The following is a 14,260-nucleotide window of genomic DNA, read 5'->3' on the forward strand; positions in this document are numbered from 1 at the left end:
GTTTTATGCCTTAAAGCAGTGGTTCTCAAACTGGTGGGTCATGACCCACCAGCTGGAGAACCATTGCCTCTTTCCCATTAAGGAGTAGGGGAAGGCAGTGACACATTCCTCAGGATTGTGCAGCTGCAGGGGAAGAGGGTTTTTTAAATGTAACTTACCTGCTGCCCAGGTCCACAGGGTGCAGGAAACCCCATGGAGGCCAATGAAGAGCTCCATTTTTTCTTGCAAAAAGAAAAAAAAACGACTGTGACCCACTTCTGGGTTGCGATAACAAAATGGGAAGTGTGTTGCGATCTCTTTTTCTACATTCTATAAGCCACAGGGAGCGCTGCAGAGGCAGCAGGTAAGTTACATTTAAAGAGCGCTGTCTTCCACCATAGCGTCATGATCCTGAGAATTGTGTCATTTCCATTCTCACCACCACCACAAAGACTTACCTTCACACTCAAACTCTGAGCGAGTTTGGGAACCAGTGCATTAAAGTAACAAATGAATGGAGAAAACTAATGTAAAGTTTAAAAAAACAAAACATATTGTTGACAAAAAGCTGTGATCTTGACAATCTTATATATTCGGTGCCTATTTTTTATTCATTGGCTGAAATCTAGCATGTTCAAAATCTTTCTTGAATTAAAGATAAGGACATATTTCCTTCTGGAACCAAATGTTACGAGAGATCTAATCACAGCCCGCCTAAGCCCTCTAAGAAAAGGATAAGAATGAGGGTTACATTATATCTCTAAGAGATCCCACATAAAAAGAGATTCTGTCTGGTTGTGGACATCTTCACACAAGGAATGTAGCCAGGTATATCACCCACTCATGTGGAGAGAATACATGCCAACCTGAACCCTGGACTGGAATGCTGTAGGCACTACTCTGGGAACTGTATAGGACTGATATGTATGTTATAAAAGTGGCAAGGGAGACACTTCAGAACAGTTGCATTCCAGATTAACTCCAGTAAGTGCTACAGGAAGTAATCAGATCAGGAGACTTACATGATTACTTCACTCATGAATCTTAAGCGAGTGGTGACACTTTTGAGAGAACTAACCATATCTGTCAAGGCAGCATCTCTTATAGCTGAAGTACGATGTTCTAATGATGGATTTCAGGTGTTCATCCTAGCCACATCATCTTCAAGGGTGCTTTAAAAAAATATGAGTTGCAATTATGGTTGTCTCCCTGCAATATTAATTTTTGCTATCAGTTGCTTGCTCACGGCAGCAAACCAAATGCTAAATATCAATTGGATTTCTCCATAAATAACTCCAGCACTGAATTTCAGTACAAAAACAAAACAGCCAATCTGTCAAAACAAAGAGCTTTTGACATTTTGACAGAGTCCATCTTGTTTGGATTTTTTTCTCCTCAGAAATCCCTAAAATGAGCTGACAGTTCATGTCTTCTTTTGTCAATAGCAATGATAATGAAGAGTTCAAAATCCACAATGTTATGTCCAATCCAACAGTGGAGAATAGAATACACATGAGCAAGTTAGATTGCTCCTCTACCATTTATCCAGTGTAAGCCATTTCTGCCCAACGTTGAATATATGTTGGATACAGGGATCAAATGTGTACATGTGTGGGTTGGATAAAAATGGGTTAAGTTGTTCTTTCAACTTCCTATGCCTTTGAGTTTATTGTCTTTAATAACAACATACTACACAATCATGTCATCAACTTTACTGTCATCAATTATTAACTATCTAGCTGAGCAGCCATCCTCAGTCAGCCTTCTGATTCCAGCTTTTATGTACAGAGGTTCCAAAATGAACCTTCACAAATAATTATTAAAAATTTGTCAGTTTCAGCATATTTAAACGCCTTGATCAGTATCCCCAGTATATTGTACACATTCTCATTCATTTATGTAGGTCTCTCACCAGTGTAGCAAAACGGGGACTGGGTGAGCCATGGATGATAATAATAAGCAATTCTGAAGATAAATGGACTTCCAAAACCTATAAGATCAAAATATTTTTTATATGTAGGCTGTTTTCTCCTAATTCCCATAACTATAACACCTGGTTACAACATTCAACAGGAGGAGGCAATTCAGCAGGGAGACATTGATTTTTCACACTCATACTCTACTCCTTAATAAAATGCATAAAGGCAGAATGCATTGTTACCAAAATTAATCACTTGCACAATCAAAGTTGAATCTAAACCACAGTTTTGGTTTGCTCCTTCTGAAGCACTACCCACAGAAATAGACTACAACTCAATACCTACACAGTGCATCAGTTGCTCAGTACCAGAATTTCCTTTCTTTCCTTCCTTCCAAATGAATAAGCTGAAGTGTTTATGAGGTCGTGCCAACCACTGTTAGGGCGCAATCCTAACCCCTTATGTCAGTGTTTTCCAGCACTGACATAAGGACAATGCAGCTCTGAGGTAAGGGAACAAACATTGCCTTACTTTGAGGAGGCCTCCGTGAGTGACATCCAACTGCAGGATGCAGCACATGTCCCATTAGCACGCTGGAAAGCACTGACATAAGGGGTTAGGATTGCGCCCTTATTCACTTAAATGTATCTTAAACACATGTATTTATTTGGAATGTAAAAATACATTTATTTAATTTGTATTTGGAAACGGTTTAACCATCAAACTACAGAGATACAATTAAGAACATGTATCAACAAGAAGTGGATGAACTAGTTATAATGAAAAAAATCCACTAAAAGTATGAAATGAACTTTCAAATATCTCTTTATTAAATGTTAATAAAAACACTCCAAATGTCTTGATCAGGGCTTCGAACAAATGCAGATTAGCATTTTAACTATTGTTGATGTGATGACGTCTAAAGGCAGAAAAGAAAGGGCACTATCTAGTGCAACCATTTTCAACCACTGTGCCACGGCACACAGGTGTGCCACAGATGGTCTGCAGGTGTGCCACGGGAGTTTGGGGAGGATCATTTGTTAGTAGGGCCACTGGGGGATGCAAGCCCCTGAAATCAGTGTGGTGTGCCTTGTCAATTGTCAAAAAAACTGATGGTGTGCCGTGACAACTTTAGTGCTTTGTTGGTATGCCATGAGATGAAAAAGACTGAAAATTGCTGATCTAAGTCTTAGTAAAGTTAGGAAGGTAAGACATGGCTTAAAGGCTCTATGGATCACCAAGCAAACCAGGAGTTTCTAGAAAGTAACCCTACATGATCAAGCCTGTGGGAGTGGTACATGTACCCAGTATCCAATCATTATGCTTAGGGCTGTGCTGCACTCACCGTATCTTGCCTGACACAGCAAAGAACCAAATGTCTGTTCTGTCTGTCAAAAGAACCAAACAGAATTCTATGCCTTTGTGTGCCAATTGCTTCAGTCTGGGACACATAGATGGTTGGACAGAGCAAGAGTGCAATGAAGTGAAAGTGAAGCCAATCCAACAAATTTAAATGACAATCCAACAAAATTAAAGCCGAAAGTAATTGAATTTTTTTAACAGATAACACACAAATACTTACAAATGGAATGAGAAACATAACCATAAATAAGTAACATATAAGAGAAAAGTCATTTTTCAAAAAATAAAATAAAAAATCAATCCAATTAATTGGAGAGCTACGTATCTATAACATCAAATGTTCTTAACATTTATCTTCATTACTAAGATGTGTGTGAATTGTTAAAACACTGATCAAAGTTAAAAGCATGCTGCTGCTGGTAGGTCCCCTGTTCAATGGTCTGAAACAGAGGAATGACACAATTACCTGCTACAATTACTGTTACTGACAGTATATTTTCCCCAGTGATCATTTTATGGGATTCTAAGCTTCTTATCTTGCCAGTAGAATCCTAACCTAAATGCACCTCTGATATCTTTATGCAGACACTTATTTCTTGATGTTCCATTAGTTGACAACCACTGATGAAAGCCACGTAAATTCAGCTTTTGCTGACCCTCTTAGCAAATAACTTCCTACCATTTTAACACCAGTTAATTAACTAAAATCTATTTTCACTGGTAATGTCATTGAGGTTATGAATACAATCAAAGGGATAACACACAGGAATGGGAAAGATCAAAATGTTCAATAACAAAATGTTCGTTTATAACAACAAAGCAAATTTAGATTAGATTAAATACCCCTTCTCAGTGGGAATCACACCACTTTTGTGCTTTGTTTCACAATGCTTTCATCGCTATTGGCTTCCAACAGGATTCTATTGATTTACATAATTGTAATGTGTCAACATTTTACCTTCAACTACAAAAAAAGAAATTGTCTTTCTGTAGCTCACATATGAAAGTGAGGCACCACAGTAGCATAGCTAGAGGGTGGCAAAATGGTAAGTACTGCAGGAACTAAATGCACTGTGTAAGATACCCCTTTCACTTGCTGTTGCTGCTTGAAAGGGGCCGCTTACATGTGCATTGAGGAGCTTGCAGTTTTGCCCCCCTCTAGCTAAGCTAAGCCAACGAAATAAAAATGGAGGCACCAATGCTTTAAAAAGTAGATAAGAGTAGTGTATAATGCTTAAGCAGATTCATACTGGTCAACTATTTTCTACTGCAGTATGCATGGCGACATACTATAAAATGTCTCGGAGTTAAATGTTATTAAAAAGCAGAGAACAACTAAATTTATGATTATTGATTCTGCCTCACATGCTTTTAATCTTTGGTGTGGTGAGGTGGCAATGTTTATTTTAAAATTGAGACTCCCACCCTTCCATTAAAGAATGTGCAAGATGCCTTCCATCTTTCACTGCCTTCCATAGCATGTATCCTAATGCAGCCACATTAAGGAAATGCTTTTTCTATAGCCAGAGTCTTTGATACAGTAGAATTTGGTGGCATCCTTACCACCAACATTATTTTGTTGTTGGGTGTTACTGTGTCCACCACTGCCCGCAAAGCCTTTGTGGCCTTTTCAGTGGCACGCCGGAAGGCTGTTTACGAAATCCATAAAATGTGACCTGCAGCCGGAATGCTACTTTCGGTGGTGGGGAGGGACTTTGGATGGGGCTGTAAGTTTATAATGATAGTAAGCCTGAGAGAAAAGACACTCATTCAAAAATATGACTGGCACCACCAAAGTTTGTTAGTGAACCTTTTTCTGTTAAAGGGTTTGTCTATAGAAAAATATAGCCCCCCAGAAGCTTCAAAATGTGAGCAATATTACTGCCTTGCTGGTCAACAATATCAACAAAACCAATTTTGAAAAAATTCATTGAAACATTATTAGTGTCTCATTCCTTTGTCATAGAAGTGTATCGCTGCATTTGCTGAAAGTGGTTTTCTACCCCTTTTCATCCACATTCCCCACAATTTATTGCACTGCCCACACAGAAAATCTGTTGTTGTTTTCAAATTCCTGCTCTACCCAAGCTGCTGCATCCTCCCACTTCCTTTGACTCACAGAGAGAACTCTGGTTTCTACGGTGCTCAGACTTTGCCTATTGTGTGCAGATTTACAGGGTGTTCCTTCACTTGGCGAGTACTGGATAGGAATCCTTAGAGACCTACACAGGCATTAAAATGGGCTGTGGCAGTAAACAAGACAGCATCTGGGCTCCAGAACAGTTTGATTAATAGGTAATGGGGCACTAAGAGTAGGTGTGTTAACAAGACAAAGGAGGAATCAGGTCCTGTTATAATTGGTTAGCCAGGTAAACAGTTGATCTCAGCTGGATTTGGAGTTGAGAAGGAAAGGGAAATTAGAAAACATCCATTTAAAAAAAAATAAAGGTGAAGTATGAAACAAACCATGTCTCCTGCTTTTCACTGACAATGTCAGAAAATTTAGTGAAGCTTGTATGCACAGGACTTCACGAGTACAGCATGTTGACTTTTGCGGCTTTTCTCGTAACCTTGTAGCGTAGCAACAAGCACAGAATCCGGCTGCAAGGCCACCAATCTCACTGTTCTCATTCATGAGAAATTGTGTTTCTCATTTGCCATCACTCACTTTAATAGCCTGATGCCAAAGAAGTATTTTTAGGTAACGTTTTTGCAAATGTCACTCAGATGCATTCTACAAGGCGTAAGGTCAAAGACACCGAGTGCACTCAAATGCAATTATGCGTCCTCTTCAGTAATCACTGCAAACATGAATTTTTATTATATTTGTAAATGCTTTTAATTCTCATTAAGCAAATTACTGCATAATAGCTGCTTAAAAACTTCTCTAATAATTTAATCCCTTCATAGCCATAATAGTTTTATTGTTGCAACATTACTCAAGATTTATAGTTTATATTCCTTGAAAATAATGTATGGTTCAGAATACAATTTATACTGCAATCTGAATATAGGGAGATCTAACTAACTGTAGTAAATTAACATTTCAGACCCAGAATTAAAGTGAGGCCAGCAGACCACATATGGTCCAGCCATCAAAGAATTAGATTCTCCCTGGGCTGGTACATTCCCAAGAATACTAGCCACCCATATACAGTCAGCTCTACCCATCCATGGGTTCAGAACCCATGTCAGAAGGCCCAACAGAGAGCCTCTGAATGCTTTTCATCTGTGTTCCAAGGTTTTCTGGGGCACACAGAGGCTGCACATGGCAGAGAAACTAGAGGTGCCTCTCAGAGTCCTTCTGAGACATGACTTGAAGGCACTTCCAGTTACGTCGAGAAGTCCTCGGTGGGCCTTTCTGACATCTCAGTATCATTACATATCTCAGTATCCATAGGTTTGATAACAGCAGGGGGTTTGGGAGCAAATCCCCCACAGATAAGGTCCAACTGTATCTTAAACTGGAGGAGTATCTTACTCTGTATGTTTGACTTTGGAAAAGATACTCAGATTTAAATATATATGCCTCTTGTCGAATTGGAAGGGTAGGGGCATGTTGAAGTCTGGGGTATGAAACTTAAAAATGATTGGAATCAAGGATATAGAGGGCACTGAGGCCTTTGCTTCTGAATATTTTAAACCTATATGGTAGGGGTGGCCAAACTGTGGTCTGAGAGCCACTTGTGGCTCTTTGACAAATAATATGTGACTTGCAGAAATATGTTGGCTGAGCTCCTTTATGCATCACAATTAATATAACAGGTAAATAAAATATTTTCAAGCCTTTAAATTATTCACTGGGTATAAACTGAGGCCACTGCATTAAAACATATGTTTAATGTCCATGGGGCCCAATCCTATCCAGCACTGATGTAGCCATGCCAACAGGGTGTACGCTGCATCCTGTGGTGGTAAAGGTCAGTCACAGAGGCATCCTCAGGGTAAGGTCACATTTGCTTCCTTACCTCAGAGTTGGATTACAACTGCATCAATGAAGGAAAGGAAAGAATAGGCAGCTAGCGTGCCTGTATGGGCACACTAGCAATGATTGCCATGGCTGGCCCCCTATCAGCCGGCAGCAGGGCTTGCTGCCAGCTGATTGGCTGGCTGGCATTGGGGGGTGGGACGACTGAGCCTGATCTAGCGCGCAGGCGCTAGACCCAAAGTTGGTCCTATCCGAGTAAATGGTCCTATGGTGATTAATATAGGCACAACCCTATCAAACTTTCCAATGCTGATGCAGCCATGCCAATGGGACATATGCTGCATCCTGCCATGGGGGTAGCATAGTCACAGAGGTCTCCTCAAGGATAGGGAATGTTTGTTCTCTTATATTGAGGCTACAATGTGGCTGCATCATCACTGGAAAGTTGGATAGGACTGGAGCCCCAAACTTAAGGATTTAAATACAGGTGTTTTCCTCTTCAACCTTCCACTTAACAACAGACCGCATATATGACAGTGGTCAAAGCACAACAACGAGGCTCTCAATGAGGCAGTCAGGACTCCCATAGCTTGCAGCAGAGTGTCTGTTACACAACAAAGACACCCTTAATGCAAAGAAGAGGCACTCTGTCTCCAGTAGCCTGTACAGACAGCTAGTTTCTCACAGGGAGTGTCTGTTTACACAACAAGCTCACTAGATTGGGCTGAATGTTCACTTAACAACCTAACTGCATAACATTGGGGATTGAAGAATGTATCCCCGCCATTAAGTGGCACATACCTGTACTTCTTAAATATTGCTGCTTTCAAACATCTCTCTTGTCTTGGGGCTTTCAACCATTCTCTTGCGGCTCTCCAATATCTAAAATTTATCGCATGTAGCTCTTACATTAAGCAAGTTTGGGCACCTCAATATATGGTTTTAGAGTTTAACAAAAAAAGGGCATTTTTTACTGCTTCAGTACCCAAGTACAAAATGTAAAGTCAGAACTGGCTCAAAAGCAGGGAAGGGAAACCTAGTATAGTGATAGTGATTCAGTATAGTGATTCAGGTAACAGAACTGTTCATTTTATGATACTAAAGAACACTAATCTTCTGAAGTGTGTATCATCATCTCTCAAACAACCTCGTGTAATGCACCTATATAAAACAGGGCAGGCCAGGAAGTACCATAATGAATTTATGGTGCTGTTATTTTCTCTGGCTTAACGATTCATAGCACTTATGGGAAGACCAAAGATGATCAATTACGTGAGGAAAAATGTCTGCAGTTAAGTGGCATACTCAAAGCTACAATACCCAACAATCTTACCCTAATTTTTTACTATCCTCTGGAAAGAATGAAAAATACTGTGAAAGAAGAGAAACACAAATCTGTTAATGTAACTCCTTAGTATCTCTATTAGGAAGGCCATTAGAACCAGCCTTTTTTAGTTAAAATCTTGCTCCAAATTGACTCTGAACCTTTATTCAGGTAATTTTTCCAGATCGCCCACCAGCCCAGCCATCCGCCCACTCTGCTGGAAGGATGTCTTGCAACATATACTACAGTATGAAATAACTATATCATCACTCCTGTATGAAGCAGCACAAGATACCAAGCAGGATTATGGTGTGGATACACAACACAGCTTCTGTGTCTTTATCTTGATTTATTGTTCTTATTTCTAGACTGCCTGCAGACTGTGATACAACTATTTTCCCTCTATCATCAAAATAAAACGGGTTTTCTGAATGAAATTGATTTGTGATACATTTAGGACAGACAGAAGAAAGCACTGCTTCACACATTGCTGTATATACCTTATGACAGTATTTCCCAAACTGTGGGTCAGGATCCACCAGTGGGTCAGCCGCTGATTTTTGGTGCATGGCAGAAAATGAACTCAGTTTCAGCCCTTTATCCGGGCTAAAAATCTAAAATCTTAATTGCACATCTTGCTCCCCAGTTCAGACTTTAGTTATTTATTTAACCTTTATTGGCATAAAACCAGTTCAGACTTCTGGGTACACCGGAATTAATATAAATGTTTAGGGGTACAGTCCTTTGGGTAAAGTTTGGAAACCACTGGACTAGATGAAGTTTAGCCTGGTCTAGCAACACAATTCTAGGTTCTTATTTACTTTAATCCTCTGGAACAGTGTTTTTCAATCTGTGGGTCACAACCCAATATCAGGTGAGTACCCATTCATTTCAATATTTTATTTTTAATATGCTTGATGCTACCATGGTATGTGACTGCATTTGTTTTGACTGGAAATGTTACAGATCTATACAGGCTACTATATATATGCTTTTAACAATGATAGTAAATGGGACTTGCTCCTGGGTAAGTGAGGGTTGGACTGCAGCCGAGGAATGTTAAAAATCTTCCTTCTTGATGATGTCATTTCCGGTCATGACATCACTTCTGCTGGGTCCTGACAGATTCTCATTCTAAAAAGTGGGTCCCGGTGCTAAAAGTTTGAGAACCACTGCTCTGGAAGATGTGGTTTTCTTTTGGGGTGGGAGGGTAAGGTAAGATGGGGTCAGTGTCCAAAAACCAAAATAATGTTTTTCTATACACTGAGGCAGATTCTGCTGCCAAATTATTGTCATGAACTTCATTTTCTTGTGCATACAGTTTAGAGTTAGAGTAGGGTCAATTCACACAAGCACCAAGTACATTCATCTCTTGCCATTTTAAAATCCTATGGGCATACGACTCCAAATGTTAGAGTAGTTGTCAACACATACTAAAAGCTGAGTCCTGGATATGGCAGAAAGACATGTCCCAAGGTCACAAGCTAGGAGCCAGCATGCATAGAATTTTCAAGTTATTTCCCCACTGCTACTATGTACCAAAAGTTACATGAATTGGCCTTCAAATGAAAACTTAACCCTCAGGCATCACTGACCTTACATTTGCCTTATAGCTAATCATCAAATTTGCAAATTGTAAATGTAAATTTCAAAATCAGCCTTTCCCCTTTGAGAGTACAGCATGTGGTGATTAATGTAAAGGATACCATGTCCAGGGTTTCAGGTGGTTGTCCAAGCCAACAGCCTGCTTTGCCAACATCCTAGATGCAAGGGGTGCCCCCAGTGAAGTACCTTGCTTACTTAAATAAGAGAAAGCTTCAAGTCCTCTTGTGGGATTCCTAAAATCAGCTAAGTCAAGGTTGGCCAATTATCTTTCTGGCAGGTAACCCAGCTCATTGGCATATCAAAATTAACAGCACCTGGTGACATTCCTAACTTGCTCAGCTAATTAGATAACCTTTTAGCTTTCCAGGCTCCTGCAAATCTCCAGAATTCCCTTCTCAAGGTCTTCTCACACCTGCTTGACAGTTTTATTCCTTCCCTGGCTATCTTCAAACAGTTTCACATTTTTATCCCCAGTCAATTCACCCATTTCAAAGTTCTCTTAGATATTACACAGATAGGATAGTTAAACTTCAAAGCATCGCATGGAAACCCAATCATGTGCCCCAAACATACATTTCAGTATCTTCCACAGGGATAAGAAAAAAGCCTGGGCAACCAGATTCACCTTGTCAACCCCATGTTGTAATTGTTATGAACTCCTTGAAAAGGTTTTGTTTCTGCTCCCCTCCCTGATTCATTTGCTTTGCTAGCCAGTGCACATGTTCCAGCCTCTCCAACTATTTTTGGAAAATGGAGTGTTTGTATTGCATAATTATGTTTTCAGGTGTTCTCAAGTGCTGTAAATGAACTGAGCCTCCACAGAAAATCTTTTAGTAACCTCATACTGTTTTTCCAAGAAAAAGCTTGCTCTCCCAATTGTTTTATCAAGTTTTCTTCTCCTGGCATTCCAGCGGTTTGGCTCCAATAAACCAAAAGGCTGTTTCTGATTATGTAAACCAGGGGTGTCCAAACTTTTTGGCAGGAGGGCCACATTATCTCTCTGACACTGTGTTGGGGCTGGGGAAAAATGAATTAATTTACATTTTAAATTTGAATAAATTTACATAAATTAATATATTAGAGTTGGAACTTATATGAATGAATAAAGGTCTTGCGATGGCTCAAGGCTTATAAAACACCTTGCACAAAGCAAGGTTGGCCTTTCCTTTGCTGCCACTGCTGCTTCAGAGATGTGAAACATCAAGCAGTGGAAGAAGCCCTCGGCCCACAGCTCATGCTAGTGGTTGAACAGTCACCCTTATACTGAGAGCAGTTGTGTCAGGCCAGTATGGGCTCCAGCAAGTCCCTGGAAGGCCAGAGGCTCATTGGAGACTAGGAGCTCCCTGCGGGCTGGATTGGGGGTCCATGAGTGCCACAAATAGCCCTCAGGCTGGGGTTTGGGCACCATGATGTAGACCCATAAGATGTTTGCAATATATTGCACACATGCTGCTAGACCTCAGCCAGCCACTTCCTAGCAGCATGATATACCAACATTTCAATCATACTAAGGCACACACATGCCATATTCTCTAATCTTCTCCTTCAACTGCACATATCTACTAAAGAAGTTCAATAGACTTCTCATTTTACCAAATGAAAAAGCTTCTTCATTTGGTAAAATTGCAAAAGTTAAACCCTTTTTAAATATTCAGTTTATTTCTTCCCTTTACAGGTGTGCTCCACTTAACAAGAGGGATATGTTCTCTAATCTCCATTGTTATGTGATTAGGTTGTTAAGCAAACATTAAGAACATAAGAACAGCCCCACTGGATCAGGCCATAGGCCCATCTAGTCCAGCTTCCTGTATCTCACAGCGGCCCACCAAATGCCCCAGGAAGCACACCAGATAACAAAAGACCTCATTCTGGTGCCCTCCCTTGCATCTGACATAGCCCATTTCTAAAATCAGGAGGTTGCACATACACATCATGGCTTGTAACCCATAATGGATTTTTCGTCTAGAAACTTGTCCAGTCCCCTTTTAAAGGTATCCGGGCCAGATGCCATCACATCCTGTGGCAAGGGGTTCCACAGACCAACCACACACTGAGTAAAGAAATATTTTCTTTTGTCTGTCCTAACTTTCCCAACACTCAATTTTAGTGGATGTCCCCTGGTTTTGGTGTTGTATGAGAGTGTAAGCAGCATCTCTCTATCCACTTTACCCTTCCCATGCATAATTTTGTATGTCTCAATCATGTGCCCCCTCAGGAGTCTCTTTTCTAGGCTGAAGAGGTCCAAATGCCGTAGCCTGTCCTCATAAGGAAGGTGCCCCTGCCCAGTAATCATCTTAGGGCACAATCCTAACCAGGTCTACTCAGAAGTCCTATTTTGTTCAATGGGGCTTACTCTCAGGAAAGTGTGGTTAGGATTGCAGCCTTAGTCGCTCTCTTTTGCACCTTTTCCATTTCCACTATGTCCTTTTTGAGATGTGGCGACCAGAACTGGATGCAAAACTCCAGGTGTGGCCTTACCATCGATTTGTACAAGGGCATTCAATCCAATCTAGTGCCTTTGCTGTGTAAACAGACACTCTGCTGCAGGCTATGGGAACCCTGACTGCCTCATTAAGAGCCTCTTTGTTGTGCTTTGACAACCGTCACATATTCGGTCCATTGTTAAGCGTGGACGACTGTACTGTATGTGAGATCTACCGTATTTTTCGCTCCATAAGACGCACTTTTTCCCCCCAAAAAAGAGGGGGGGGGAAGTGTGTGCGTCTTATGGAGCGAATACTGGGGGCAAGGTCCGCACCGGGGGAGCAAGGTCCTCATTTGCACAGGTGCCACAGGGGGAGGGCAGGCTTACTTTAAAAGTAAGTTTTCCTCCTCTAAAAATTAGGTGCGTCTTATGGTCAGGTGCGTCTTATGGAGCGAAAAATACGGTGTATGTAGAATTGAATGTTCAAAACACTAGAATTATAGGTAGTTTTTTTCCCCACTGATACTGCCATCTCTTACCTGTACATGAGTAGTCATCAATCCTGATGAAACCTTTTTTGCAGATGCACATGAATGATCCTGGTGTGTTTACACACATGGTATTCTCCCGACAGTAATGCCTTCCTTCAGCACATTCATCAATATCTGTGGACAGAGCAGTGAGGCTAATTGAACAAACACTGCTGGTTTCCTAGGTTCTGCTGCTTACACAAACTGGAAAGTGGTCTCCACACCAGAGCATTTGCCTCTGCCTTATTTGCCAGGCACAAAATTAACTTTCAATAGCCCAAATTGCCAGTCGTAATTTTTAATTCATTGAAGCAGGCTATGTTGTCCTTCCCTAAAACCTGTGAAAATTTAAGTTTTTCAGCTTTGAAAATAAACAAATAAAATAACCATTAGGATGATTTATGATTATTTTGTTATTGTGTTATTTATTTTGACCACTAAAATATTAAAGGTGGTTTTTTTAATGTCAATTGTATCTAGAATTTTTATGTTTGTTTGTTTGGCTAGGGCTGCAAACTTTAACTGGTAAATTAGAGCAGCAGTTTTCAAATGGTGTGCCACAAGGCTGCCTCAGGTATGCCACAGGGCCAGAGGAGACAGGCAGCAGCTGCACATATGGGGGCAAGCAGCTGCTTTGACTCTCACATGGTAGCAGAAGAAAAAGGAGCAGGCAGCAAAGGGTTGGTCGCAACTGCTTTGCACCTCCTGCTGTTACTTGCTCCTGCTGCTGATCAAGACAAGGTTGCAACTCTATCCTCATTTACCTGGGAGTAAGCCCCTTTGACTATTATGGGGCTTACTTCTGAGTAGGCATGCCTAGGCTTGAGTATTGAGGCGGTTGTTGCCTGCCCTGAGTGCTGATTGGGCAGCCAGAGAATCCTGGAGGAGGTCTGGGCAGAGTGAGTGAGAACAAGGGAACCAGGAACAGGCAAGCAGGTAGGAAGTAAGTGAGTCTGCTGAGGCCACCAGCCTACGAATTGGCTGGTTAAAAGGGTCCTTTAAAGTCCCTTCTCCTTGCCACAGTTTGCCTGCAACTCCCCAAAGCAACCCTCCCTGCCTTGCCTTTTAGAGGAAGGGCATTGGGCCACAATCCTATTCACACTTACCTGGGAGTAAGCACCATTGACTATAATGGGGCTTACTTCTGAGTAGACATGCCTAGGATTGGGCTTTCGGTTGCATTCTTTT

General features: G+C 41.0%; 1 protein-coding gene across 1 annotated transcript in view; it reads right to left on the bottom strand.

The window, feature by feature from the left end:
- Window positions 1-14,260, bottom strand: part of NELL2 (neural EGFL like 2) — a 147,470-nt gene that overhangs the window by 55,504 nt on the left and 77,706 nt on the right. The window contains exon 13 of the mRNA XM_066633686.1: window positions 13,082-13,207. Coding sequence (XP_066489783.1) covers window positions 13,082-13,207 — 126 coding nt within the window. The remainder of the gene's footprint in view (window positions 1-13,081; window positions 13,208-14,260) is intronic.

Source organism: Tiliqua scincoides, chromosome 7 (genome assembly GCF_035046505.1).
Source record: "Tiliqua scincoides isolate rTilSci1 chromosome 7, rTilSci1.hap2, whole genome shotgun sequence".
In the NCBI taxonomy this organism is placed as follows: domain Eukaryota; kingdom Metazoa; phylum Chordata; class Lepidosauria; order Squamata; family Scincidae; genus Tiliqua; species Tiliqua scincoides.